Raw genomic sequence first — 27,148 nt, 5'->3', positions numbered from 1 at the left:
AACTTGTGTATGTTCTGGTACAGCTGGTGCCCATCTGAAATGTACTCCCTCTGAGTTTTGTTTGATGTGGCAGATGTCTGAGGCTATTTACTGCTGTTCCAGTAAAAAAGGGAATTGTTACTAATTTGGAGTCCATATTGGCACACCTAAACCAAAGCACCATCGGGAAAGCATGTATCTGCCACTGGCTTGTAGTGATTGCCATCCCGAAAGCTAGTGGTAACTTCAAAAGAAGCTCAAGGGACTCATTTCTCCACTATATCCATGTAACGAAGTTAAAGCCCCCATTTAAGATATTCCAGTGGAAAGTAAACATCCACAAATACTTAAAGTTGGTGTTGAAGGGTTTGGATCTTGTTCTAGATTAAAAACTCAAATCTACTTAAAGATTAATTATTACAACTAAATAGATGCAAGTAATTCTGCATAAAATGCATTTCAGCAATAGCAAACTACCTACTACTTTTGGGTAATCTCTTTATTCTGGGTTACCTATATCACAGGAACTACACTAGCACATTCTGTGGCACTAAACTAGTATCCAGGTGTAACTCCAGCAAAGTGCAAACCAGCTGATTTATTTCAGATTGTGATTCTTAAAAGCTCTTTTCCTTTCCTGTCTCACGTCAGTGTTAATAGTGGTCATCTCTGCTTGTGAGCAAGTAGTCTAAAAGCATTTTAAAATAATGTTAATTAGATGGCTTTTTATCTTCCTGACTTCATTAAAATTTGAGTGTGTCTTGAAAAGTTTCCAAGTTTTTTAGCTTGAACCAATTTTAACTTTAATTTTTAATCTCTAAATTGGAAGTAATTGTTTATACACCTTCATCTTCAGGGAATGTCTCGGTGAAGCACATGAACCTTGTGACTGCCAAACCTGGAAGGACTGGCTACAGAAAATATCTGAAATGAAACCAGAAGAGCGTAAGAACCATGCCAGGGCAGAGGGAGGGTGGTGTAATTTTTTTGCTGTTGTTGTTGTCTTTTGGGTTTAGAGGAATTTTTTAGTTCCATTAAGTAAAAACTGTACATTGGTTGAAAAATAGGGTAAAGGGAAGAAAATGAAATCGCTCAATGAGGGGCTGTTTCATACTTTAACTGCATATTGGGCAGCCTGTGGTGGACTTCTTCATAAACCATTCCTCCCCATAAACCCGCATATGGTTCAGTCATGGCATATAAAACTCTTTGCCTTCCTCTTACAGCTTTGTTTCATTAATTAATTGATTTATTCCTGAACATAACTTTATTTGTCCTGGACAAATTTAAAATCTTTTAGCCCAGTCTGCACTTTGTGTTGTGTTCACTGCAGTTCTTTGTGTGCTTTAAAACTTAATTCAGACCAACAGGTGATAATAATAGTAAGGTTGAGGGTGAATTGCAAGGAGTTGTGGGGGATGGCTTAATGATAAATAATGTTTACTGAAAAAACCTAATAAAGGTTGGGTTTACACAGGACACATTTTGTTGGTCAATATTAACTAAAAAAAAAGAAAGATTGACAATAATTCAGATAAAAACCAACTTGGTTATCACAGTTCAGAGCCTTTGCATAATGCATTATAAATATTCTGGAAAGCATAAAAAATGTTATAAAGAGGCAAAATAAACCATGTCAAACCGTGCCAGTTTTATTCATATAGTATTTGCTTATTTATATATTATAAATATCATATAAAGTACATACAAATTTGTATAGAAATATATGTGGAAATATATATGAGTTATATGTGTAATAATTTTATACATGATATTTATAAATGAGAAAATGGGTATGTTTATATTTGTGAGAAATATATACAGTGAAGAATTACAATATTCTGTCAAGAAACAGATCCTAATCTGATTTTCACAAAAGATTACACAAGTACAATTTCAGCTTCTCTGCTTTTGCATGCTCCATATCCTCCTGTCACCCTCATAAAGTTGTGGGAGTGAGTGAAGCTTATGAAGATGCTGCCAACTGCCTGTGGTTACTAACGAACTCCAAACCATGCGCCAACTGCAAATCTCCAATTCAGAAGAATGAGGGCTGCAACCATATGCAGTGTGCAAAGGTGAGAAAGACCCTTCATGTAATTTGTTGTGAAATACAATTCAGGTCACGTATGTCATGTATATGTTTTGAGAGCCCAGGTGTGCAGAAGTCATGCCTGAGGTCTGGTGGAACCTGCTGGAAGAATTAGATCATTTGCAAATGGCAGATTACATGTATTTAGAAAATGTTTAATATTTAGTGAAATTTGGCTGGCTTGCAGGTAAACACTGTAATGATCGAAATTCATAAACACTAAGAAATATTGGCAATACAGTATGGAACTTAAGGAAATGGAAATAATTGCTAGGTTAATCATCATTAATGATATAGAAAGAACATTTTTAGTTGGCAGAAGATAAAACGTTTTAAGGAATGATAAGCTCTAATGAAGGTTTTGCCTTACTACATTTTTCTTTTGCATCATTTCTCTAACATAACAACAAAACAGAGACATTTGAATGGAAAACTGCAAACAGGAATTAATCAGCAGGAAAGAGAAGACAACAAAGAGTAATTTCAAAAGAAACTTACTGGCGACAGCAGCCAAAAAATTAGTCATGAGTTTGCACTATGCTACTAAAATAGAAAAAAATCTTTTTGCCCTGAGTTCAGTATCATTTGAGAAAGCATTTTCTGTCAAATTAGTTAAAAGCAGCATGTTAGAATACTATCTCTATGTCAGAGGTATCTTCTATAACTACAGCTAATACAGCTAATACCTCTTTGAAGAGCATCATTAAAAATAGGAAAGAAGCATGCACTTGACGTAGTTGGCTGCCAATGAAAAGCTAAGAGACTTAGAAAGTCATTTTATTTTTCTGGAGAGGTTAGTCTCTTTCCATTGCTATGCAAACCTCATTTTCTTTATATTCTCGTCACATGGTCTCTCCTTTCTCTGATATGAAGATTGGGGCTTTTTTTTAGTGTCATTTCTTTATCTGTTGCAGCAGAGAACACATTCTCCTCCACTTTGGTTTATACAAAGTTTGATGGGTTTTTTGTTGGTTTTGGTTTTTTTCCTTATATGATTTTTAAAAGAGCTCCTAAATTCTATGGTGCTAAAAACTGTAAAAGGTATGTTCATTGCAGCTTTTGCCACTTAGCTCATCTCAGTGGAAGAAAGTATGGCTTCAGGCTGGAGAGCACATTGGCCATTAAACACTGTTGACTGTAGATAATTGAATTCAGCACCAGTCTAAAGCACCAGCTGACAACCACAGTTCTCTTTTACTCTTTAATGCTGTAGTTTATGAACAGCTCCAAGTGTCCTTAAAGCAGTGAGATTCCTTTTGTGGTGGAGAAATCTCTGCAAAGAGAAGCTGCCTCCCCTCAGCCTAGTGAGAAAGGAGAGGAGGTGTATCCTCAAGCACATTGCAGGGCTCAGATACAAGGTATAGTGGTCACCTCACTTCTTCACTGAAGTAACAGCCTGTGACGAAGGTTCTGCATTTGCTGCAGTAAGATCTGCTCAAGCCTACTACATGGTAAACTCTACAACTGCCTCTTAGCAGCTAGCATGTAGTAGCCTCCTCACCACCGCTCTTGGTGTAGAGGAGGATACTCTTTACTCATAAAATCACATTTCTGTACTAAGTAGACATTTTCCTGTTTTATGAGCCAGTTTCTAAGGAGACAAGGTTTAGACAGTCCTGCTGTCTCCCCAGCCTGTAGTAGTTTTTCACCTTCTGGGTACTTTGAATCGGATATGAAGGAACAGGATGGGGTTCATGGATATTAAATTACTGCAAGTTTCATGGAACTTGGTAGCTGTAAGGTGCAGAGACTTAATTTGTACTGCCACAAAGAGAGAGGCTGAAATACGTACTCAGCAGTTACCTCTTCTGCCTGGCTGAGACAGTGGTTGGGCAGCAGATGCAATTTGTTAAACCTAGGCAGTGCTGCTGCATGGCTAAGTGATCATAAAAGCACATAAAACAGAGCTAGGGTTTGGGAGATGTGTAGAAACAAGTGATCTGGTTTTGAAAGTTTAATGAGACTGAGGTATTAGAGGAGGGTCTGGGAACTTTGGTCTTGGGCTTTTTCAGGAGTCTTAGGGAGATGTGAGAGATTAGAAGATATATATATCATAGAGTGGTCATGGAGTGAGATAATATGGAAGAGGTGAGATTAGCGCAGTAGAAACATATACATATAAATCATTATGAAGTTCAGCTTTATTAGTTCTGTTGCTTGTGAAACAAATATTTATGGTTTCATATTAATGTAAATTTTTGCTTGCCTTTTTCAGGATTTTTCTTTGCTCATCTGTAAAACAGATGAAATAAACACGATTCACCAAGATGAAGTCTTTTGCCTGTCCATCCTTAAATAGCTTCCAAATATTTTGAAATAAAGTAGCTGAGAACTTGGTGCTAAGTTGAGGGTATTTAATACAGTTTGATCTTCTCTGATGCAGAGAAGCCTGGATAAGTCAGATCTCCTTGTATGGTGTTACCTGTTTTGAAAATTCTACTCAGTCAATGCAGAAAAGGCTCACCTTGAAGTAATCACTCTTCAAAGCTTATGTTCTGGTTTCTTCTCTGTTGCTTTAGTAGTTGTTACTAATATTTTGCATCAGGAACACCACATGACAAGAACACTAGTAATTGTATTTTAAAGTGATATTAAGAGATAAAGTAGCCTTCATTCTCATGAGCAGTTTCTGTGTTGCTTAAAAAATGGGACTTTTTTTGAAAATGATAACAAAACCAGGCCAAATGATAAATATCAGCTGTAGTTATCATTTGATTATTTTCTCCACTTGAAAATGAACATGTAGATCCAGCACAGTCTTGTGATCCAAGGAACAAAAGTTATGATTGACGTGTTTTGATAACCCAAATCTTCTGTAGCAGGTAAAATAGGAAGGAAGCTCCACAGAAACTTTGTTTGACCATAAGCACACTCAGAATGATGTTAATTCAGTTGTTCCTGGGGGAATAATGATGAATAACTGCAAATCTACAATGTATCAACTTTTTACTTTTTTTTTTTCTGAAGTGCAAATACGACTTTTGCTGGATATGCTTAGAAGAATGGAAGAAGCACAGCTCTTCCACTGGAGGCTACTACAGATGCACTCGCTATGAGGTTATTCAACATGTGGAGGAACAGTCCAAAGAGATGACAGTAGAGGTAACGAATGTGTGTGTTTGAAAAATAGTGCCAAGGCTGCAATTTTCTGTTTAGGAGAAGTTTCATCAAAATTCTTCCAAACCCAAGTTCTATATAGGAAAATACAATGTTAAATATATGAAAGAGACGGAAAGAAAACACTGAAACACTGCTTATTTGTGGCTAGAAACATAGAATTTGGTTCTGCTCTTGGGCTTTGGTAACATTCACCGGTGACTTCACTTGATTCATTTTACTTCTCTGTGTCATGGTTTTCTTTTGTAAAATGGGTATGCTGGTACTGTAATTAGCTGCTGTGCACTACAGAAGACATGCATTAATTTTGGCTTTTGGAAAGTATCTTTAAATAGCATGCACACACAGTGTATCAACTCTTTGGCTACAGTATTTACAGACTTGTGAATTTAAAAATTACATTTGTCTCTTTACTTACATGGCGTTTGACAGCATTGTGTGCAGTAGAATCATAGAATCATATTAAGATCATCTAGTTCCACCCCCCCTTCCATGGACAGGGGCACCTCACACTAAATCATATCACCTAAGGCTCTGTCCAACCTGGCCTTGGGCACGGCCAGGAATGGATCATTCACAGCTCCTTGGGCAACCTGTTCCAGTGCCTCACCACCCTCACGATAAAGACCTTCTTCCTTATGTCTAACCTGAACTTCCCCTGTTTATGTTTGAAGCCGTTACCTGTTGTCCTGTTGCTACAGTCTCTAATGAAGAGTCCCTCCCCAGCATCCCTATAGGCCCCCTTCAGATACTGGAAGGCTGCTATGAGGTCTCCACACAGCCTTCTCTTCTCCAGGCTGAACAGCCCCAACTTTCTCAGCCTGTGTTCATACAGGAGGTGCTCCAGTCCCCTGATCATCCTCATGGCCCTCCTCTGGACTTGTTCCAACAGTTCCATGTCCTTCTTGTGTTGAGGACACCAGAACTGCACACAATACTCCAAGTGAGGTTCTCACGAGAGCAGAGTAAAGGGGCAGGATCACCTCCTTCGCCCTGCTGGTCACGCTGCTTTTGATGCAGCCCAGGAAACTATATATACTTTATATGTAGAGGGTATAGAAATGGTTATGTAATTGTATCTACTGGTGATTGCTGAATTAAGTCGTAAGATTTATTTTGGTTTCTTTTGTTTCCCCATTTTTTTCCAGGCTGAAAAGAAGCATAGAAGATTTCAAGAGCTTGATAGGTTTATGCACTATTACACAAGATTTAAGAACCATGAACTTAGCTACCAGGTGTGGGTCTAGCCATTTTTACCAATTTTTGTTTCTGTTTTGATAGAAACAAAACTTATTTTAATCCCAAATTAATTATGTTATTATATTTTATTTTATTTTATTTTATTCTTAGTTAGAACAGCGCCTTCTGAAAACAGCCAAAGAAAAGATGGAGCAGTTGAGTAGAGCTCTCAGTGGAAGTAAGTATTTGCTGTGATCTATGAATTTGCTTTGAAATAAAATTAGCTTTGTTACAGCTAAGCCTTTGCTTTTGGGTAGAGCTTACATCAGTCTGCTGTGTGATGTGATCCCTTCTGTACTCCAGTGCTAGAATTCATAAGCAGGGTAGAAAGCTAAGTGCACAGTAAATCTTACCTATTCCAAATTCTCAAGGAGAAAGTAGCATTAGTAAGGGATAAGGCAATACTCTGCACTTACTTCTTTTAGTAAGAGCACCGTGTAGTCATTGTGAACCTGCTGCTGTTCATTTGCCAAATATTTAACTGACGTGCACATAAATTTACTTTGGAGGAAAACTCTTACGCTAAAAGAATGCTGACATCAGCAGGAAAGTATTTTCACAATGCTTGTTTCATCTTACAGCTGAGGGAGGCTGTCCTGATACCACGTTCATTGAAGATGCAGTGCAAGAACTTTTAAAAACTCGCCGCATTCTTAAGTGTTCTTATCCGTATGGATTCTTTTTGGAGCCTAAAAGCACAAAGAAAGAAATATTTGAACTTATGCAGGTAATACATGCATATATTTTGCTTTTCTAATGTTCCTTTTTTCTTTTTTTTTTGTAGTATTAGTTAATCAGTGTGGTTTTGCCATTTTTGTGGTGTAAAACTGATATACCTGTTTTGTATTTGTAACCAAGTTTGGAACTAGCACATTTTGATTACTCCGTGACAATGTAGCTTTTAGTTCAGTTTTAGAATGAATGAAAAAACACTTTGCTGCGAAAGGAAAGGAGTAAGGACTGGTGGAAGGGGAAAGAAAATAATATACTGTTAATTTTCTTTCTGAAGGTAACATTTTAGCTTCAATCTTCATCTTCTTTAGCTCCTTTTCCGTGTCTTTCCCTACTAACGTGTCTGGGGGGCAAAACTGGGGGACTACCTGGGTGGCAGTGGCTTAGGCAACAGGAGCTGCTGCCTTCTTTCCTTTTCCCCTTCCTTTTCCCTTTCCCTTTTCCTTCCCCTTTTCCCTTTCCTTTTCCCTTTTCCCTTTCCTTTCCATTTCTTCTCCTTTCCTTTCCCTCTCCCCCTCCCTCTCCTTCTCTTTTTCTCTCTCCCTCTCCTTCTCCTTTTCCCTTTCCCTCTTCTTCCCCTTTTTTTTCTCCCTCTCTTCTCCTTCCCCCTTTCCTTTCCCTGAGAAGCCCAGCTGCAAGCTGAAGGACAGCATTTAGGTTGGTAAAAGGCTAGGCTAGAGGTCAGATATTTTGGGGTATGTTTGGGGTATGTATTTCAAATGGTATTTTCAGGAAAATGGTTCTCATTCTGCTCAGTATTTATGGTGTAGAGCTCTGCCTGATTCACATTTCACTGTAAAACTATTTTATCCTGTATTGATTAACTATTGCAGACAGACTTAGAAATGGTCACTGAAGACCTTGCACAGAAAGTGAACAGGCCTTACCTTCGGACTCCTCGCCATAAAATCATCCGTGCAGCTTGTCTTGTGCAGCAGAAGCGACAAGAGTTCCTGGCCTCTGTGGCCCGTGGTGTGGCTCCTGCAGACTCACCAGAAGCACCCAGGCGCAGGTAATCCAGATGAAGTGCTGTGCACATCAAACAGGTTACTTTGGTAGGTGCCAAAGTGGGTGAATGTACCATCATTCTTTGACAGAGAGGTGATGTGGAGCTGATAAGCTCAGTGGTTGCAAGTCACCAGATAGTGATATTTTCTTGGACATCTGATGCTAGTGTGATTACAGCTTTTCACTGAGGAAACATATTTGAGAATACATGTCTGTATGTTGCAACCTGAATTGCTTTCCCATCTGTGATACATTAATGATTTGATGATTTGATGTCATGGCTTTCATTTCACTTTTTTTTCCTTCAAGATTGGCACTAAATATCTGGTATGCTTTAAAAATCTGTATGCATTTGCTAAAAATCAGGCAGTTTTGGAACAGTCAACATTTTAATTGTGTGGTTTTCTAAATGCGTTGTGAGGTAGGAATTAAAGCAAAAGACTTGTTAACTTTAGAGGGTTGCAGTTGCACTGGTTTTTAGATGTTGATAGATTTTGAAGCTCTGGAGGATTTTCATACTTGTTCTGCTTCTAAACTTTATGTTACTTAATTTTATAGCTTTGCTGGTGGAACATGGGATTGGGAATATTTAGGATTTGCATCCCCAGAGGTAAACTATTTCTTTTTAATTTCTTTATCTTAGTTCTGCTTATTCTAGAAACACAGGTATGATTGCAGTCTGCATGAAGTGCTGCCTTATTTTGATTCAAAGCATTTCAAGTTGGTCTAAGCTCACCATGTAATTTATTTCACAACAGAAGGAAATATATTCATAGCTAACTGTGCAATGATCTATATGATATAGTTAATTTAAGGTGGTGTTGGACAAACTATGTTGCTTTCATCATTTTCCAAGCACATAACCAGTTTTAAAATCATATGTAAATTGGTGTCTATGTGCTGGGGAACCTTAAAGTAATAAATATATGAAACTGTGTAGATTACTTTTGAATGCAATATCAGATCAGCAGAATTTGACAAGAAGTCTAAGAAATTTCCATCCTTCTGTCACAATCCAAGACAACATACAGGGATACACTTAAATATTGTTAACTATTTGAAATGTTTGTTTTGGGGTTTATGTATTGAAGCAGGATGGAAATTGCGTACTCAGAGGAGATGAACTTCTGCTACTTAACCAAGAATGAAAATTATAATTTTAAAAATCAATATTCCACTATCTGTATGTTGGAAAAGAGTGAATAATTTTCAAGACTCTACACAAAAATATAAGAAGCTTCCTTTATCATCTTAACTTCTATTTAGTATTTTGAGAATATTGATTAAAGCCGTCAGTTAGGAAAGAAACTTCATTTCAACATTTCCTTGGTGCCATTTTCTTTATAAAAGAAATGTTTTTTTTATAAAAGAAAACCTGCTGTTTTCATTTTAAAGCCTCCTGGAAAACTCCACAGACTTCTATATATTTCCTTTGCTGTTGTTGCTGGCGAGTATCACACTGCTGAGAAAATAGTTTGCTTCTCTACAAAAAATCAGCTTGCTTCTCCTGTCTAGTTCCTTTAGTCCTTTCTTTTGAAATAATTCCACATTTGATAATACCAAACTTATTGTGTTGTTACTGTGTCATCAGTGGAACTGGTTGTGAGAAAAAGCTGATAAGAAATACGTTGATGAGCTGTTTAGCAGTAAGTGCCATTGCAGTCGTGCTTAGAAGATTGCTTATGAGTTTTTATGATTTGCGTAAATGTGGCACTGTATGATGCAAGTTGATTTCTTTGCTATGTAGCTATCAAAAATACTTGCAACCACCTATGCTAAAGGAATTTTCTAGAATTAATAATGGTCATCTGTATTTTAGTGAATTTCACTACAAAATTTTTTATAGAGAATGACTGAATATACCAGATTATTACAGAAACCAGATTCTTACTGGGTTTAGCGAGGAACACTGCTTGTGGCAGACCAGTGTGTGAAAAAAACATGATGTTCCTACCCAAAAAGACTAAAACTTCTTTTGCTCACATACGTAAAATTCTTCCAAGTAATCAGAAATAATTTTTTATCAGTAGTGATCAAAATGTCTTTCTGAAGGTTAAAAAGTCACCAAAAGTGAAATAACTATTGGGAAAATCTAGGATTTCTTTGCAAACACATAAGAGATAAAATCTGATACAATTAATCAATCTTTGTGTTGAGTGATCTCTTCCCATTATTCCTTAGCTGATTCATAGTGACATAATTATATATTGTTTAAATAATTTAGTTATACTGTTCCATATCAAGTTTTGATTTTCTCTTACTTGGAGCACAGCCTTCCTTTTAGAAAATCTCTGAGCTCCCATAGAAGCTGGAAGAATATTTTAGATAAGAATCACTTCATGTTTGCCCTGTTTTTTTACGCTGCTTCATAGGGTAACAAGCAGTACTACTAACCACTGTTGAGGACAGTACTGGGGTAAATGGGCCTTTTGTCTGGTCAAGTACAGACAGCTATTTCAAGCAACCTGGTCCAGTGGAAGGTGTCCCTGCCCATGGCAGCAGGGGGTGGAACTGAATTGGTCTTTAAGATCCCTTCTGACCAAAACCATTCCATGATTCTATGATTTTTATGTTCTTACAATTTTTGTGGATCATCTTAGGTCAAAATCTGCCCGCACTGATGATTTTGTGACTTCTTTTGGCTTGCATATGTCATTATGGATAAGGGTTTCACCCGAAAGAGTTTGTGGAAAGACAACATGCCATCATAGAATCATAAAATGGTTAGAGTTGGAAGGGACCTTAAAAATCATCTAGTTCCAACCTCTCTGCCATGAGGTCATTGGGTAAGAGAAATGACACTGTAAGTTTTACACACTTTAGATTCTGAGATATTCCAGGATGAAAAGTTAATATAAGAAAAGAAATATAATGTTATCTTTCTAAATTCATTTGGCTAAATGAAGGCTTTTCCAGCTTGGGGCTCAGGGAAATAAATAGCAGTATTATCTTCTGAAGAGAAGAGCTAATACCTGTGTGTATGTTTTTATTGCCTTGTGTAAAAACTGAAATGAAAGATCTTACCTACACAGTCAGGTTCAGTGTCGGCTGTACTGACCTTAAAACATATCTGGAAATTAGTCTCTTAGTATTAAGAAAGGTATGGAAATCAAAACATTTATTTCCAAATATTAAGATAATTAACCCTTGGGATGCTAGCTTGATATGGTCAAAAATGAGTCTTTCCTGTAAATGTTACATAAACTATCTTGGGTAATACATACTACATAAGAAATTCCAGGCTGCAGGAGTTCAAATCTATATGGTAATGCTCATTAGCAGCTCAAATTAGACAAAAATAGAGGAGATTTGTAATTCATGGAATAAAAATCCATCTAAGACTGTTCAGTAGAGGTGCATCAGCTCTGGTTTAAGAAGTTCCTGAGACACAGTGTCCTGGAGGCTGGGAAGAGTATAACAAGTCCCAGTGTATGTCAACCAGCTTTCTGTAGTCTTCCAAAGGCTATTTTCTGCTGGTAATTGCTGGCAACAGGGACTCTGAAATAATCTGTTGGTTCAATTCAGATTAACTATTTTTATGTTCTAAAATCACTAGCTCTGTATTTATGAAGAAGTGTGTTGATGTCTACGTATATAAAATTTGGCATCAAAACAAAAACTGTGCACTTGTAATTCTTTAAGAAGGGGGATTGCAAGTATTAATACGTTGGTAATATGTCAAGTATTGTTCTTTGCTAGTTCATTCTTTTATATATTTAGGATTATGTTGTGGAGGTTTTTTTAGTTATTATTTATGTTAAACATTGCATGATACAACTTGCAATTTATTTTTCTGAAAACAGGTGATTTTATAATAAACATATAAAATCACACATTTTTCCTAAAAATGTGGTGCTTATTACATCAGAAAAATATTACTGCATGCTGCCCTGTATTTTGTAACCTTTGGTTTATGCAGGAATATGCTGAATTTCAGTATCGGAGGAGGCACAGACAGCGTCGACGTGGAGACATGCACAGTCTGCTGAGTAATACTCCAGATCCTGATGACCCCAGTGAGAGTACACTAGGTATGTTCCTGCCTGGGCCTGTTCCTTTCCTCTTCCTGCTTCAGAAATTGCTAGTAGTGACCACAGTGTTCGTTCTTCTGTGGATACACTTTAAAGAAGCTTCAAATACATCGCTGTATTCCCCAGGATACAAAATGAAGGCTTATTTTTGCTTTTTCATATATGATCTTGGAAGTGTTGCTGACTTCATTGTGGCTGCTTCTCTTTTTAAAGAGAAAGGCATTGATCTTCCCACTAATAACTCTTCAGCTGTTTAGAGCAGGTTTGCTTTTCTGAAGAAATTCTGAAGGGCATATACTTCATATGACAGTCTTATCTATGTACCTGCTCCTTTATGCCAATTAAAAGGACCAGTTGTGCATAAAGCAGAGAGCAGATAGAAGAGGATTCCCCTGCTACAGGCCTGCTGGAAGATAGTCACAAGGCTGTATTCCAAAAACCCTGCTCAGAAAATCCTGTATTGGCAAAGACAGCCAGGAAACAAGTTGGCAGGGGTTGTGACTTACAGCATATGCTCTTCAAAGCAGCGCTATGGCTGGTAGCGCAGTCCCTTAAGGTCATTGTAGCTTGGCTGTCTGGGCTGTTTCCGTTCTGCCAGGACCTTTGCAAAGGTACAAAAATAGCTCAAATCCAAATCATACTATGACACTGTTTCTTCAGAGCTGCCAGTTGCGTGCTTGGTCTCTAAGCCATGCTGCAGAAACTCGGATCGCTGTGTCTCATGAACTTAAGCCCTATACATAGCATGTCCTTTAAAAACAAAAGGAGAAATTCTCTGCTGAGGAGAAATAAACACATTCTTTATTTTAGAAACAGTAAAAAGAATTTTGTTGAGCTTCAGGCCTTCCCTATTACAAGTAAAATGCAAACCCATCTTGTTAGTTTGAGGACTCGAATTTGACTGAACACTTGGATATTGCAATGATGACCAGGACATACTGTTAAAGCATACAAAAGAGAATTAGTTTGTCTCACCTTGATTCGTTTTAAGTTTTGAAGTGAAGAATTCCATTTTCCAAAGTCAAAAGAGTTACATTGATTTTTATTACAGGGCAGTTTTTTTGGAAACAGCATTTTCCTTTATTTCTTTTTGTTGGTTGTTTTAAGAAAACAGCAATGTCAGTAATTGCTGAGGTTACATTGCACTAACAACTCTTACTTGTGCTGAAATGTTAATGGTAAATGTAACGTTAACATTACAGCTGGGTTGTTGTCTTTGAAATAATAGAGAAATGGTCAAATGTTGTTTGTAAGCCACCGGTAAATGTATCCTGTATTTTGTCCGTGTGCAGTATTTTTCAGAACTTTCCCATAATCAGCTATGTGCCTTAAAAGCACTTTGCCCCTCCTGACAGCAGGCTTATGCTCCTGATGGCATACTCCATCCTTTCAGAGACAAAAAGAAGGGCACTGTGAGCAGAAAAGCACAAACGAGCCAGGCAGTCACTCCTTAAACAGTGGAACTGGGGTTTTACCACTGTGTGAGAGTCAATGTGGAAGGAATGTTTTGAATTATTTCATTCTGAATGAATAAAGGAGTAAAATTAGACAGAGGTAATCCAAAAGGAAGGAAGAGATTCTGCCAATAAATGATAGTGGGGAAAGCTTCCTTGCTGGTTCTTCAACCATTTTTGTTTCAATTGCCCAAACAGACACTCAGGAAGGTGGCAGTAGTAGAAGACATGGCACCTCCATGGTGAGTTCAGCTTCTATGGGTATTCTGCACAGCTCTTCTCTTCATGACTATACCCCTGTCAGTCGCTCTGAAAACCAGGATTCTCTTCAGGTATCTCCCCTAATCTCTTTTCCATTCTTTCTGCTTTGCTTGCCTTCCTCTGGTCTGCTTTTCTGTGTCATTTTGTCTCTATAAATTGTCTTAATTCTTCAATGGGAAAGGGAGAATCTAGGACAACAACTTACACATTCACACTGGTAAGAAATGCTAACCAATCTCTAATGTAAGTCACCTTTTAAATTACGTTGTCAGCTGTGTCAGTAAAAATTGATTCTGATAAATGACATGTAGGAATAATGAATGAATTTGCAATTTGAGCACAAATTACTTTTCATCCAGAATATGTAACAAGATGAAAGTTTTATTCTGAAAGCAACCTTGTGTATTTCCACAGGCTCTGAGTTCTTTGGATGAAGATGACCCAAACATTCTGCTAGCTATTCAGTTATCATTACAAGAATCTGGCTTGGCCATAGATGAAGAAACTAGAGACTTCCTAAATAATGAGGCATCTTTAGGAGCAATAGGTACCTCTTTGCCTACAAGACTGGACTCTGCTCCCATAAGTATAGATAATCCAAGAGGCGCTTTGAGCAGCTCTGAGCTGTTAGAACTTGGTGACAGCCTGATGAGACTAGGGGCAGGCAATGATCCCTTTTCATCTGATCGTCTTCACTCACACCCTTGCAGCGACATAAGAAGTGGATTATACTCAACATCCAGTGATGCTGATTCCAGCAGTCAAGATCCCAATACCAGTGAAAATCTACTTGGAAACATTATGGCCTGGTTTCATGACATGAACCCACAGAGTATTGCTCTGATCCCTTCAACAAGTACTGAAGCAGATGAGGATTCACAGCAACCCAGTACTGAAGATGGGTCAGCAGGTCAACCAAATCTTACAGACACAAGGCTGGAGCCTCAGGAGGAGCATGCACTATTTGAGGATGCACTCAAAAATGAAGGCAGAGGAACACAAACAGAGGAAAGCACTTCTGAAGAAAACATTATTCCAGGTGAAATGGGATCACAAAGTGGTGATAGTAACAGGGAGGTAACAAGCACACTGGATGCTTCAGGGGATGCTTCAAGTCAGACTCCTCAAACCTCAAGTGAATGGATTGAACATGTGCATCTGGTATGAATAAAAACTAAATCTGGAGTAAATGAATGGCAGTGACAGATGGTACAGTATGTGGAGTAAGCATTATGGAGGCTTTGATCCACATAATTACAGCTCAGCTGTAACCACTGACGTAACATCGGATTATTTAGGAGTTCTCTTGAATTGTAGTTCTTCATAATAATGTGAACCTTTCAGGGAATATCCTTTGCATTTAATTAGGTAGTACTTGCCTTTTTGCTCTCAAGAGGAAGGAATAAGTAGGTTGTACTCCACATTCCTAATACGATGCAGCATCTGTTTAGCCTTAGGTTGATGATCCTTAACTTGAAAGTACAGATTAAAGGCTTACACTGATGATTTTGGTTGGTTTTCCTAAGAAATAGTTTATTCCATTTTTTAGAACTCATTCTTTCACCAAAATAACATTTAGCAGTTTGTTTGCATTTTGTTTTTTTGTTTTCTGTAACTTTTCTTTACTTATTTTTCATTTTTGTTAGCAGTGTGAACGGAGGTATTTAATGCTTCTCCTTAGTACTGCTCCAGGAACAAGTTTTAGGGGATATGCTTTCCCACTAAAATCAAAGATTTTTTCATGTCTATTTACAGTCCAAATGTGCCAAACTGTGAATAGTTAGCTGGCAGTAGCCTAACAAAACAGTGCAGTGTTACTCTATGAAACTAATCCCACAATTCTTAGCAGTGAAAGAAACCACTGGGTAGCATTGCTTCTCTAAATTAAACTGGCATGTGTTGCCATGGTGACTGCATTTAATTAAATGTAGCCTGTATCTTAAGTTAATAAAACCTAATGCTGCTGTTAAACAGTTATTTTAAATATTAAAATACAGTGAGTTAGCCACAGCTATGCTGTATTTTAAGAGACACTTTAATGGAAGTGCAATCATAGTTCTTTCTTTTCATAATTCTACAAAGCATTCTATGCACTAATAGTGCAATTACTTTTAATGATAACATTTTATAAAGATGTAGGAATACAGGATTTTCATATATCAGCCAGTCCCACAATTAAAGTTCAAATAACGCATTCTGCTCAACATGTTACGGTGCCTTTGCCTAACCCAACCGGATAGTTGCCACAGTTAAACAAGTAATTCAAATTCAGTGTCTGTTCTGGAGTAACTATGCTATTAATTGCAAAGACCTCCATAAAACCACCCATGGCCTTGCCTTTACAGTAAATAACTAAATGTTCAGTCAGTGTTTTCGCATAAACAAAACACTGCTAGGTATTTGTTCTATTGCACAATACTCATTTGCTGTGTGATTACTGTTTAGTGTAAAAAAATAAAGATAAAAAATAAAAAAGCAACCACAAACCCCCTTTTCCTAGGTGTTGTACCGTGAAAAAAATAAAAAATACTGGTTTTAGATTTGCTTAAAAGCATCAATCTACAGTTAGTGAGATACAATGGTACAGTATGTAATTACAACTAGAGTAAGTTGTTCAAATGGCTGTTTTAATTACATATAATCAAAACTTGTCATAACACGAGCAAATGACATACACTCCGTTTTAAGTTTTGCTTAACTGTTACCAGAGATTTGTTGATATGATATAAAAGTTTATTACTACTGAGTGTGTATAGGCAAGTGTCATAATAGCAGAGTTTATGTATTGATTACTGTGAGTTCAAGTGAGTGTTTTGGTAACTGATTCATGCCAATCCAGCTTTTGAACCTTGAAGTTGCAAGGTTTGTATTAGTAAAAAATTAAATAAGAATATTTTACCCTTACCCCATAAAAACTTTGTTCATTTTGCAAGCATCTTTAGAGAGAATGGAATAGAATAGTCTCAAATAACTTCAACTTTTCCTCTAGCTGCCCTGTTCCTGAAATAATAATAATCCTTTGGACATCTTTGAAAAATACCTATTTTAAATTGTTCTGTGATATAAAATCCTTCAACTAAAGCAATTCTTGGTGAATGGTTATGAATTGGTCTGAAAGTTGTTTAACTCACATAGCTTCCTTGAATTGTAATTTCTGAACAGAAAGATTCTCACAAAAAGATCGTGTATTGCATTGAGATGTCTTGCAGAGTTACAGTAAGATATGTAAGAATGCTTTCTGTGAAGATTGTGAAGTCTGTGGGTTCTGGTTTTTTGTAATTTGGTTAGGTTGTGCAGTATATCCATTGTTTCTGTGTTACTCTTATGAGCATGAAATTAGCCTATTAAATTTGTATTTTCTTGGTACTTATTTTAACACCATAGTCATTGACTTTACAATTCAGAAATAAAGTTTGGCAAGACTATTTTGTAAACCTGTTAATTTTATAATGTAAAAAAAATTACTCTAACCTTGAATTGTTATTTGCACTTTCATAGTCTATACTTGATACATTCCCACTTTATATACAAGTAGGATACTACAACCATGTAGATGTTTGGCCAAATGAATGCTGTTAATAATATGTAAAATTCTTTGATTAAACATTTATTACTTAAACTAATTCCGTTCTGTCTCATTACATTTAGACTTACTGTAGCAGATTAAGACTGATGACAGACATTATTAGGATACGTTCAGTCCAGTGGCAGAGTAGCTGGGGAGCACATAGTAAGTTGAATGTTTTGACTTGTAAATATCAGGTACCTATATTCATTAAGCTTCTAAAACAAAATCTAAAATAGACAATTTTGTCTTAACTGCTCCAGTAATACTGTGTACTTGTTTTTTTGTGAACAGTAATGCCTTGTCATTACAAACGGTGCTAAAGAGAGTGGGGGGCTCCTTTTTCAGGAAGATCCTGTTAATTAGTGTCACTTAAGTGCCACTTAATATCCAGGCTCCTTTTCTGTTACCAGGAAATTCCAGGTTACATTAAGAGGCACTAAACTATTCTGTTAATTGCTACAGTAATTTAATTAGCTTCCTTGACAAGCATGCCAAGATGTGGGAGAGCTTCTGAAAGCTAATGTATGAAGTTGGATTAGTCACTGCAAGGCACTTTCCATCACCTGCTGCTGTGGTGTCACTGCATATGCTGCAGTCAGCAAAGACTACTAAGATCATGAGTATCACAAGAGAAATTTGGAGGTTTATGGTATCTAAAACATACTACTAGACAAATCTAAAACATAGATTCTGAGGTGTTTAAAATCATGACGGCATGCTTCAAAACTGGACACCACCGCAGCCCAGTTTCAGAGATGTGTTTGTCAGGGTAAATCTCACCATTGCCTTCACCTCCTTTCTGCCCCTCTCCCAGCACATACAAAGCATCCCACTGTAATACTCAAGAGGCTCTAACAGAAACTAGAAAGATGTAGATGTCGTGCAAAACTGAGTAATTTTAACCATCTCATCCCTCTAACTGAAGAGTAAAGCACAAGATGTGCATCAAAAGGAGGAGATGGATCCCCTGCAAATGTTGCATAAAGCTGTGTTTGCTGTCAGTCTTTGTATGAGGACAAAGCTTGGCTTTCTGCAATGGTATACTTCCACTTCAAAAATAGGCAAGTAAAGAATTTATACTGTTCTCCAAATATATAACAACATAATACAATTTAAGTAGTTTATAAAAAATACTGAAAATAGAATAATGGAGTAAAAAACATGTTTCCTATCTTAACTGCAAAGCCATTTTTACCTCAGCTCTTCATAGACATGTAATGTTACATCTCACCAACAAAAGGTTAAAGTTAATTGTTAACAGGATATGTTCTTTTAAAATTAGGCTGCTCTTGACCTTTACAGAAATCCTTTCTGCAGTGAAATACAAACTTGAGGTGTTCTGCATATGTTTGGGTTTGTTTTTTTCTTTTAGATCATTTGTGTGAATATCCAGATAAATGGAATACAAGCAAGAAAGTATTGAATATACCCAGATAGATGTTCAGTACTGCAGATACATCATCTTCAGGATTCAGATGATAGTGATATTTTCATCTAAGCAGAAGCATCTTTTCCACAAGATACCAGAAAAGAGATGGGGAATTTTATCTTGGGGGTTTTACATAAGAATTGTTCACTACATAAGAATTATTTACCTTTACCTAAATAGTTTTAAGGAGTATTTGTAAGTTTATGGACCCAAGGGGTTTCCTGTGAGCAACAGTGAGAATAACTATGCAAATTATTCATCAGTTATATTTTGGCCCCTGTAACTTATGCTGTAATTACCAGATCAATTTTATTTACCATGACCTACTTGAAAATAGGTCTCACTGGGACACCAGCATTTTTACTCTGCAGAGGCCAGAGGCAGTCCCTACTTTTTTAGCATGGCAGCTCATATAGCCAACATCATCACCTTCAGGGATGCAAACAAACAGCAATGTCATGTTAATTAGCCAGCTGAGATTCACTAAAACAATTGTAAAGAATACTAGGATTTGTATATGTTATAGTAGAAAACCTCACATTCTGCAATTTAAGAACAAAAATAAAACAACAATAAAACTTCTTTTGAAAAAAAATACTTTAAATTTCTGGTCAGGCATCTGGACTTGGAGGCCCTCCTGACCATGATGTCTTTATTCAGCAGCAGACACTACTTCAAATAACAGTTCTGGGTTTTGAAGCACATATAGAGAATGTTACAGAGCACAGCAGTCCAAATTCTGCTTGGCTATAATTTAGCCATCCAATCCCATACTGTGTTGTTTTAGATTAATTCTGTCCTGGAAGGCAGTAAAGTAGTTTCTTTAATGATCTAAGTAAAGACCACATTTCCTCTATTTGCACAAAGTGAGCACAATATACATGGCACAGAAGCTTTAGGATGCAGGCCTTTATGATATCTATAATGTTTATTCATTATACAAAGAGATATGTAAGATATTTAGATGAAGCAACTTCCCCTTGAATAGAGCCGGACTTGATGGACTTTTGCACTTTTTGCTACTATATAGCTCTTCTCTGACATTGTGTTAGATATTTAAATTAGATATACTATCAAAATACTGAAGACTATGATTCCAATAGGACATAATCTATTTGTAGCTACTGTTAAAAAAAACAAAGGACAAAGCATTTTTCATAACTGATTTTATTACTCTCTGTAGGCTTAAACTGGAAATCTTTACACTGAAACAATAGCAATTTGTTACAGAAAGAAAATGTGTCCTCTCATCATTTCCTATTGCATTGCTATTTTCATGCTTGTCAGCCCTTCTAAGTTTTGCAATGTGCTGCAAAGCTTCATGGAAAATGAGGTATACTCATAATTGCCTCGTACTCACAATTACACTTGCTGTTGCAGGATGGCACAAAGAATGCCAAAGGCCAGAGTGGCTGAGGTCAGAACCGGGAACATTTCAGGTACTGCAGTGAAGTCCCACTGGAAATACTAAATGAAACTCTGGCTCAGTTGATTGCTTGCTACAGCAGGTCCTTTGGCTAATGTATGAAGAGAGAAAAAAAGTCTGAAAATTATACCATGGGCCTGCCACTGTTAAGGAACTTGGAAAGGCTCCAACTACGCAGCTCCTTGGAAACAGGGACTCCCCATGCAATACAGAGAACTACAGCCATGGAAGGACTTGAGCACCACTTTAAAGAACACAGCTGAGACTGCATCAGAAGCAGTGGGGCTTCATAAAAATCTGCTACAGTGACAATCCCATGTAACCTGTTACGTGCAGCTGACGGAAAAGGACAAACTTCTGGTTTTGAGCTATAGAACAGTAATGAACTGGCAACGGTAAGTAACTGAACTTGGTTTGCACTTCATATGCAATTTTCTACAACTGGCAGATCTCCTTTATATAGATTTACTAATTAATTAATTTTTACTGATTAATTAAAGTCTATATGATTAACAAGTTAATTTACATGCACAGTGGGAATGTGCATGTTGTGCCTTCCGGCATCTGTATTGGCTTACAGCTGTCATATTGGTTTATAATGGAGACATGAAAACATTCTGTAACAAAAATTGTGCATAAAGAAAATGAACTCCCAAAGTCACAGTTACCAGCAGTACCTGCTTTTGTCACTAGTGCAAAGAGAGATAATCCCAAAGTCAAAAGTGACGTGGTTACCCAAGGACCACATCATTGCATCACCATTGGAAAGGCTAAAACTAAGCCTGAAATGTTTCTAGTGGCACACAGTTTAGCTGGAACCACCGCTTCAAATCCTGATTGCAAACTTACCCCAAAACTGATCCAAGATCCTCAAGAACTGTTGCAAACGAAGCACAAACAGTAACCTCTGAAGATAACCTGTTAAGCAGAAAGCCTGTACTACAGGATCCCTGTTTGCAAGAAGATACAATGGTGAAAAACTGTTAGTTGTTACCAAAGTACATCCTGAGAGCCTGAACTGACAATATACGACAAGTGCAGAAGAGCTGACTTCTGTTTAAAAGTGCATTTTTGCCGCTCCTGTATCACAGAAACATGTTAGACTACAAATAAAGTAACTTGAGAGACAGCTTTAATGTTCTTTAAAAGAACAAAGTACTTGTAGTCATGGTACGTTATTTCTGCCATTGCTTTACCCAGCCACGTCCCACAGGGACAAAAACCAAACCTCACAAAATTGGGGGTTAACAGCCCAGGAACTATGAACAACTTGAAAGGAGGTGAAAGTAAAATAGAGTTACATTCAAAACGAGGAAATAAATTTGGCACCTGAGACAAGAAAGGCAAAGCTGGTGAAGGAGAGGGGTGCAAGAGGTTAAGTGCCGCTGCCCATGAGTCAGTACCAACCCAGGCAAGCCCCCCAGCCACTGCATGAGGGGAGCAGCTGTAAACAGATCACTGCAAATAACCTCTGTTAATTATGCAGTTGTTACCACAACACCAGTGAGTGAAATACCCTCTATTTTACATAAGAGTTTTCTTTTAAGCAAGATCATTTTCCTTTATGTAAAATGTTATGAAGATGATTTGTTCCTTGTGTTCACTGAGAACAAGAAAAGGAAATCAACTCAACTTCCACCAAAGGTTTAAATGACTTCCAAGGATGAAGGCCGAGTAAGGAAATTAAAAGGCTGCAAATCCTCACGCATGAGTGGACATTTCTTTCACGACATCAGACTAAAGAAATACCTATGGCTTGGGACCATGTAAGTGGCACCGGTATGAGGAACCACTGTTAGATCCATGGTTCCCGCATTTAGCTCTGATACGGGACCGAGGGTCCGTGTAAGAGGGAGTGTTGGCTTAATGAGGGCTGAAGCTCCTGTGTGAACCACTGTCGCTGTCCTCCTGAATCATGACAAATACTTTCATCCCTCTTCTGTCCTCTGATTTTCTGGCGACAGGAAGGGTGACAGCTGTGCACCTTTGTGCGGTGGGGTCTGACATCGCTCCGCAAACAGGAAAGGAGCAGGTACCAGCGGCAGCCTCTGTGCTTTGATACACCCATTGGCTGTCCCCCTTGCCTGCCGCTGGCTCTCACCGGGACTGCTCTCTTCGTCACGGCTTCTGCTGAGGCAAGAGACGTGCCCTGCTTGGGACAGGAACGCCTTCTCTTTGGGACTGAAGCCAGCGCTCGCTGCCTGCCACTTCTGGCAGGCACAGCCTTCAGGCTGCCGAGACACGGACCCCATGGCGCTCCGCTCTGCCCCTGCAGCCTTCCCGGCAAGCCGAGACCCAGACCCCGACCCCGCCGGCAAGGGTGGGCCGCGCCGCAGGCAGCCCCTGCCAGGGCCCAAGAGCGGCGGGCCCGGCAGCCGGCGGTGCCCCGCGCGGCTCGGCACGGAGGGCGCAGACGCCGGGCAAGGCGAGGCCAAGCGAAGGAACTAGACTGAAGCCTCTGCCGGCGGCGGCAAGCGCCCCGCAGCCAGCAGAGGGCAGGGCCGCAAGCCAGCCCGCTCCTCCCGCCGCTCCGCAGCCACATCCGCCGCCGGCGGGAAGGGAAGGGGCCGGCGCCGGGGCCGGTGCTGGCTCCGCATCCCTGCCGTCTCGCTACCGGGGGCCGCGGGCCCCGCCGCCGGCCGCAGGATGCCGCTGGGTCTGAAGCCCACCTGCAGCGTGTGCCGCAGCACGTCCTCCTCCATGTGGAAGAAGGGCGGCCAGGGCGAGATCCTGTGCAACAACTGCACGGCCCGCTCCGCGCCGCCCGGGCCCGTCGCCTTCGCCACCACTTCCTCCGCCGCGCAGCACAGCAACGGCGGCGGCGGCGCAGGGAAGCAGGTGAGAGCGGCCGGGCCGAGTTCCCCTCTTGGTGCCTGGGTTCTAGCGGCGAGGGCAGGGGCGGCACGGCCGTACCCGCGCCCGGGGCAGCGCCCTCCCTTGCGCTTATTCGGCAATTTCCCCCCAAGAGCAAGCAGGAGATCCACCGGCGGTCCGCGCGGCTCAGGAACACCAAGTACAAGTCGGCGCCCGCCGCTGAGAAGAAGGTTTCCACGAAGGGCAAGGGACGGAGGCACATCTTCAAACTGAAGAACGTAAGGCGCTGCGGGGGTCGCTGCGGCCGGGTCGGGAGGCGGCGGGCACAGGGATGGCGCGGGCAGGTCCCGAGCCCTGTCCCGCTCCCCCGGGAGGCCTCCCGCTGCCGTGGAGCACAGAGGGAGCTCACCGAAATCACCCTGAATCCTGGGCGGGACCTGGTTATAACCGCGGCCGTGGGCGGTTTATTCCAGGGTAGCAGGGGCACGCTGGGCTGTGGTGCACCGGTCCGCACGGCACCCACTCCTTCGTGCTCGTTTCCTGAGGGAAGGAGTTTTGTGTAACTAGAAACAAGTTAATTTAGTCCTCACTGCGCCGCTTGAAATCCCCGGAGTGGAAATGTTGGCTTTATTTTCAATTTTAAAGTGCAAGCGTTTGAAATGTTTGCACCTGATTCTTTGTCTTTACTACCAGAAGGTAATGTCGCGGCATGTGGGCTAAAAGGGAAAAAATCAGCCTGGAGTTACATGTCTGGCTTGCGTTAGTGCTCATGATTTTCCATTTCTACATTCTTTTTTCAGCCCATCAAGGCTCCTGAATCTGTATCCACTATAATTACAGCAGAATCAATCTTCTATAAGGTATGGTTTATGAAATTTGTTTGCAAAAAAGACCTTGCTGTGCCTATTTCCAATTTCAGGAATTACCACTGATAATGAAAGCACTGGGGGTGCTTTCCTGTGCTTCCTTGCCTACCAGTTGTGGAGGATTTTGCTCTGCCTTATATTATTAGGTTGTCTTGCAGGGTAGTTTACTACAGTAGTTTACACAGTTGTCATTCATTGTCCCATTTTCTTTCAGGAAAGAGATGGATCTGGTTTCCTTAGTGATGATTGCAGTGAGGGTTTTTAAACCTCTGACTTCTGCTTTTGTGCAGAGGTCAAGCAGAAGTGACTGTAGCTGGTTATTTAAATTTGTATGATGTTTCCTACCGTAATTGCAGAGAATGTTGCCTGTAGAGGGGATGGGTTGTGCTGCGCTAACGTCTAAACTGGCTCCTGTTCCAGAGCTGAGTGCAAGCAGCCTCCAACACCCTCGCAATAAGGTCTGTTGACTATTGCAGTGAAAGCAGAAGCAGGCCTTCACACGTTCATGCCTGAGAGCATTTTCACCAGCACGACAAGGTGTTAGTGTTTCAAAGTTCTGAAATGTGCCTTTGTTTCTTGGTAGTACAAACCAACCGTTTGAAATGCCTTTTCCTCCACAGGAGAGGTCAGGGTAGCCAATAGGAGACTGCACAGCAAGAAGAGAAGTGGTACACTGGGCTGTATATGCTCTGTATACCTGATGCTTCGTGTGTGGCATCCCAGATGAATCTCTGCTGTTGACTAGTTCAAAAAAGAGTTAACGCTTTTTCTTTATATTGGGGGGAGAAGATGGCTGTTTATCAGAAATTCCAAAAAATTACATCAGAAGTTTTATTTAACCCAGTCTGTTTATGCAAAACGTTTCTATTGTGGTACTTTGCTGTGTTATCAAGGAGGTTGTTTGGGGGTTTTGTATTCGTGCTATCTTAAAATCCTCCTGGCTAATTCTTGGCAAACTCTTGATCTGTGCAGTCACTGCAGTGTGCTGTGCAAAGCTGTTATAACATGAAGTGAGTTGCCTTTGCTGCACAGCCTCACACATCGCAGAGCACCACAGAAGGAGGTGGATGTGTGTTTTGGGATTCCTTTACATTAAAGTGAGTGAACTTCATACACAGACGGCTGCTTTCCCAGCACACACAGGGAAATTACCTGTTACTTGTTCTGGAAGGTGGTGTTGCATCCTCCTGCTTACAGAATGAAACTGTCTACTCCCAGCCATGGGGTGACTGCACACAGTGTGGATGCCTGATTAGGTGAGACAGTACTCAGCCACTGTTCTTTTGCATGTGGCCGAATCAAGGCTGTCTTTCAAGATTGGGGTATTGAGATAATTTAAGATACTGGTACTTAAGAGATGAACCGTGATTGCAAAGTGAAGCTTCTAAAATCAGATTGTTTGATTTAATTATTGCTTGTGTGTCTTCTAGGGTGTATACTACCAAATTGGAGATGTTGTTTCAGTGGTTGATGAGCAGGATGGAAAAACATACTATGCTCAGATCCGTGGGTTTATTCAGGACCAATACTGTGAAAAGAGTGCTGCGCTCACCTGGCTCATTCCTACACAAGCCAGCCCCAAAGACTGTTTTGACCCAGCATCCTATATCATAGGTAATCTCTAAGCCTTCATTTTATACAGCTACTTATATGTGCCTAGACTAATGCAGAGTTGGTTTACTTTAAATGAACGTTTTAGATTGTCGAGATTCGCATTTTAGACCCTGATCCTGTAAGCATCTCATTTACTTCAATAACCATTTTTATCTTTCATATGTATATAAAACGATGAGCGCTGCTGCAGTGAGTGTGATTACCTGAGTGTTTGTGCTCATGAGCACAGTTACAGTCTTGCAACTTTAAAGATCAAATGACTCCATAGACAGAATCAAGGTTATCACAGTATAAACCTGATGTACCAGTCTAAGCTGTTTCTTTAAAAATGACCTGAATCAGCTGATCTCCATCTTGGCTGCTTAAAATACGTAACAGTGCAAGCACTGCCATAGAGAGTGTTCTGCTGTTGATTATGAAATGAATAATAATTCAGAAAAGTCCTTTTGATAGGCAGGCCACAAATAGTGTCTGTTTAAAAAATATTAACTAAAGTACTTCACTCAAATAACTGACTGCTTCAAATGCAGGGGGAGAAAAACCCAAAAAGAGCAGACCAGCAAAAATAAAGGTAGAGGTTTCTTCTTGCCTAGTATTTGAGGCTACTTTCCCAGAGAAGTCATTGGTTGAAAAGGCACATTTCTCCAAGGAATGTTGGCTGCTGTTGAGTATTTTTAAGTAAGTAAGTCCTGCATTTTCCATTTTATGCCTTAAAATTTTGTCTTTGAAGATTATTTCTTTTTCCGTAGGACCAGAAGAAGACCTCCCAAGGAAAATGGAATATTTAGAATTTGTTTGTCATGCACCTTCAGAATATTTCAAATCTCGATCATCTCCCTTCCCCACTGTTCCCACAAGACCAGAGAAGGGCTATATATGGACTCATGTGGGACCTACTCCTGCAATCTCCATTAAAGAAACTGTTGCCAATAATTTATAATTTTTTAAGGAATACTTTGGACACGAGTTACTTTGGGTGTATTCGCAGGTCTGTGAACCCCATACAGGAAGTTTAAAATAATTATAAAATGTTCATTTTACTTTATGGATGATGGTATTTATTTTAAATTATATCAGATTTTTAAAGTAGACGTTTTCATTTCATGAGTCATTTGTGTGCTCTGTTCTTCAGAAATGATTGCTCATTTGGGGGCAAAACCACAAGTATCATGTTAACTATGGTGAGCAAAATTCTGAAAGCTGCCTTTAGTGTTTTTATTTTCTAACTTATCTTCCAGAAAAGGGAGTTAAAGACAAACTCTTAATTATCCAGCACTTTATATACTTACTTTAGTTAACTGTGACTGCAGTTCTTGTTTACCTCTTGAATTATTTAAGACTAGCTTCAGATAAACAGTGAGCTTGGTCAGGGATACAGTTAACAGTTGTCTGTTACACTGGACAGGAGCGATCCTTGTAGACTTCTCAGACTAAAATCTATCATCCTCAAGGCAGTGCTCTGTTAAACAGTCACCTTTTAAGGGGATTCTGTTGCACCGATATCTATAGCTACCTGCT

General features: G+C 39.4%; 2 protein-coding genes across 7 annotated transcripts in view; both read left to right on the top strand.

Annotated features, from left to right (window-relative positions):
• The window catches only part of ANKIB1 (ankyrin repeat and IBR domain containing 1), a 95,795-nt gene extending 78,259 nt beyond the window's left edge, over window positions 1-17,536 (top strand). For 3 of the 5 annotated variants that reach the window (XM_062605020.1, XM_062605021.1, XM_062605022.1), the window contains 11 exons: window positions 836-924; window positions 1,927-2,057; window positions 5,039-5,173; window positions 6,337-6,423; window positions 6,539-6,605; window positions 7,009-7,154; window positions 7,993-8,171; window positions 8,726-8,777; window positions 12,087-12,198; window positions 13,851-13,984; window positions 14,328-17,536. In XM_062605020.1, coding sequence (XP_062461004.1) covers window positions 836-924; window positions 1,927-2,057; window positions 5,039-5,173; window positions 6,337-6,423; window positions 6,539-6,605; window positions 7,009-7,154; window positions 7,993-8,171; window positions 8,726-8,777; window positions 12,087-12,198; window positions 13,851-13,984; window positions 14,328-15,080 — 1,885 coding nt within the window. In that variant the 3' untranslated portion in view covers window positions 15,081-17,536. The remainder of the gene's footprint in view (window positions 1-835; window positions 925-1,926; window positions 2,058-5,038; window positions 5,174-6,336; window positions 6,424-6,538; window positions 6,606-7,008; window positions 7,155-7,992; window positions 8,172-8,725; window positions 8,778-12,086; window positions 12,199-13,850; window positions 13,985-14,327) is intronic. The other 2 variants (XM_062605023.1, XM_062605024.1) reach the window with 2 other exon arrangements.
• A 5,324-nt stretch (window positions 17,537-22,860) lies between these two features.
• GATAD1 (GATA zinc finger domain containing 1) lies at window positions 22,861-26,734 on the top strand. Of its 2 annotated transcripts, XM_062605178.1 has the most exons (5): window positions 22,862-23,174; window positions 23,303-23,428; window positions 23,951-24,010; window positions 25,447-25,630; window positions 26,380-26,734. In XM_062605178.1, the coding sequence occupies exons 1-5, from the start codon at window positions 22,983-22,985 to the stop codon at window positions 26,568-26,570; spliced, it is 753 nt and encodes a 250-aa protein (XP_062461162.1). In that variant the 5' UTR covers window positions 22,862-22,982; the 3' UTR covers window positions 26,571-26,734. The 2 variants fall into 2 exon arrangements, with proteins under 2 accessions (XP_062461163.1, XP_062461162.1); XM_062605179.1 differs by lacking the exon at window positions 23,951-24,010 and having other exon boundaries at window positions 22,861-23,174.
• The last annotated feature ends 414 nt before the right edge of the window (window positions 26,735-27,148 follow it).

This window comes from Pezoporus occidentalis, unplaced genomic scaffold (assembly GCF_034315485.1).
Source record: "Pezoporus occidentalis ecotype Australia unplaced genomic scaffold, CSIRO_AGI_Poc_V1 ctg9, whole genome shotgun sequence".
NCBI classification, from domain to species: Eukaryota; Metazoa; Chordata; class Aves; order Psittaciformes; family Psittacidae; genus Pezoporus; species Pezoporus occidentalis.
Note: the sequence above shows the minus strand (reverse complement) of the source record. Positions and strands in the feature narration are given on the sequence as shown.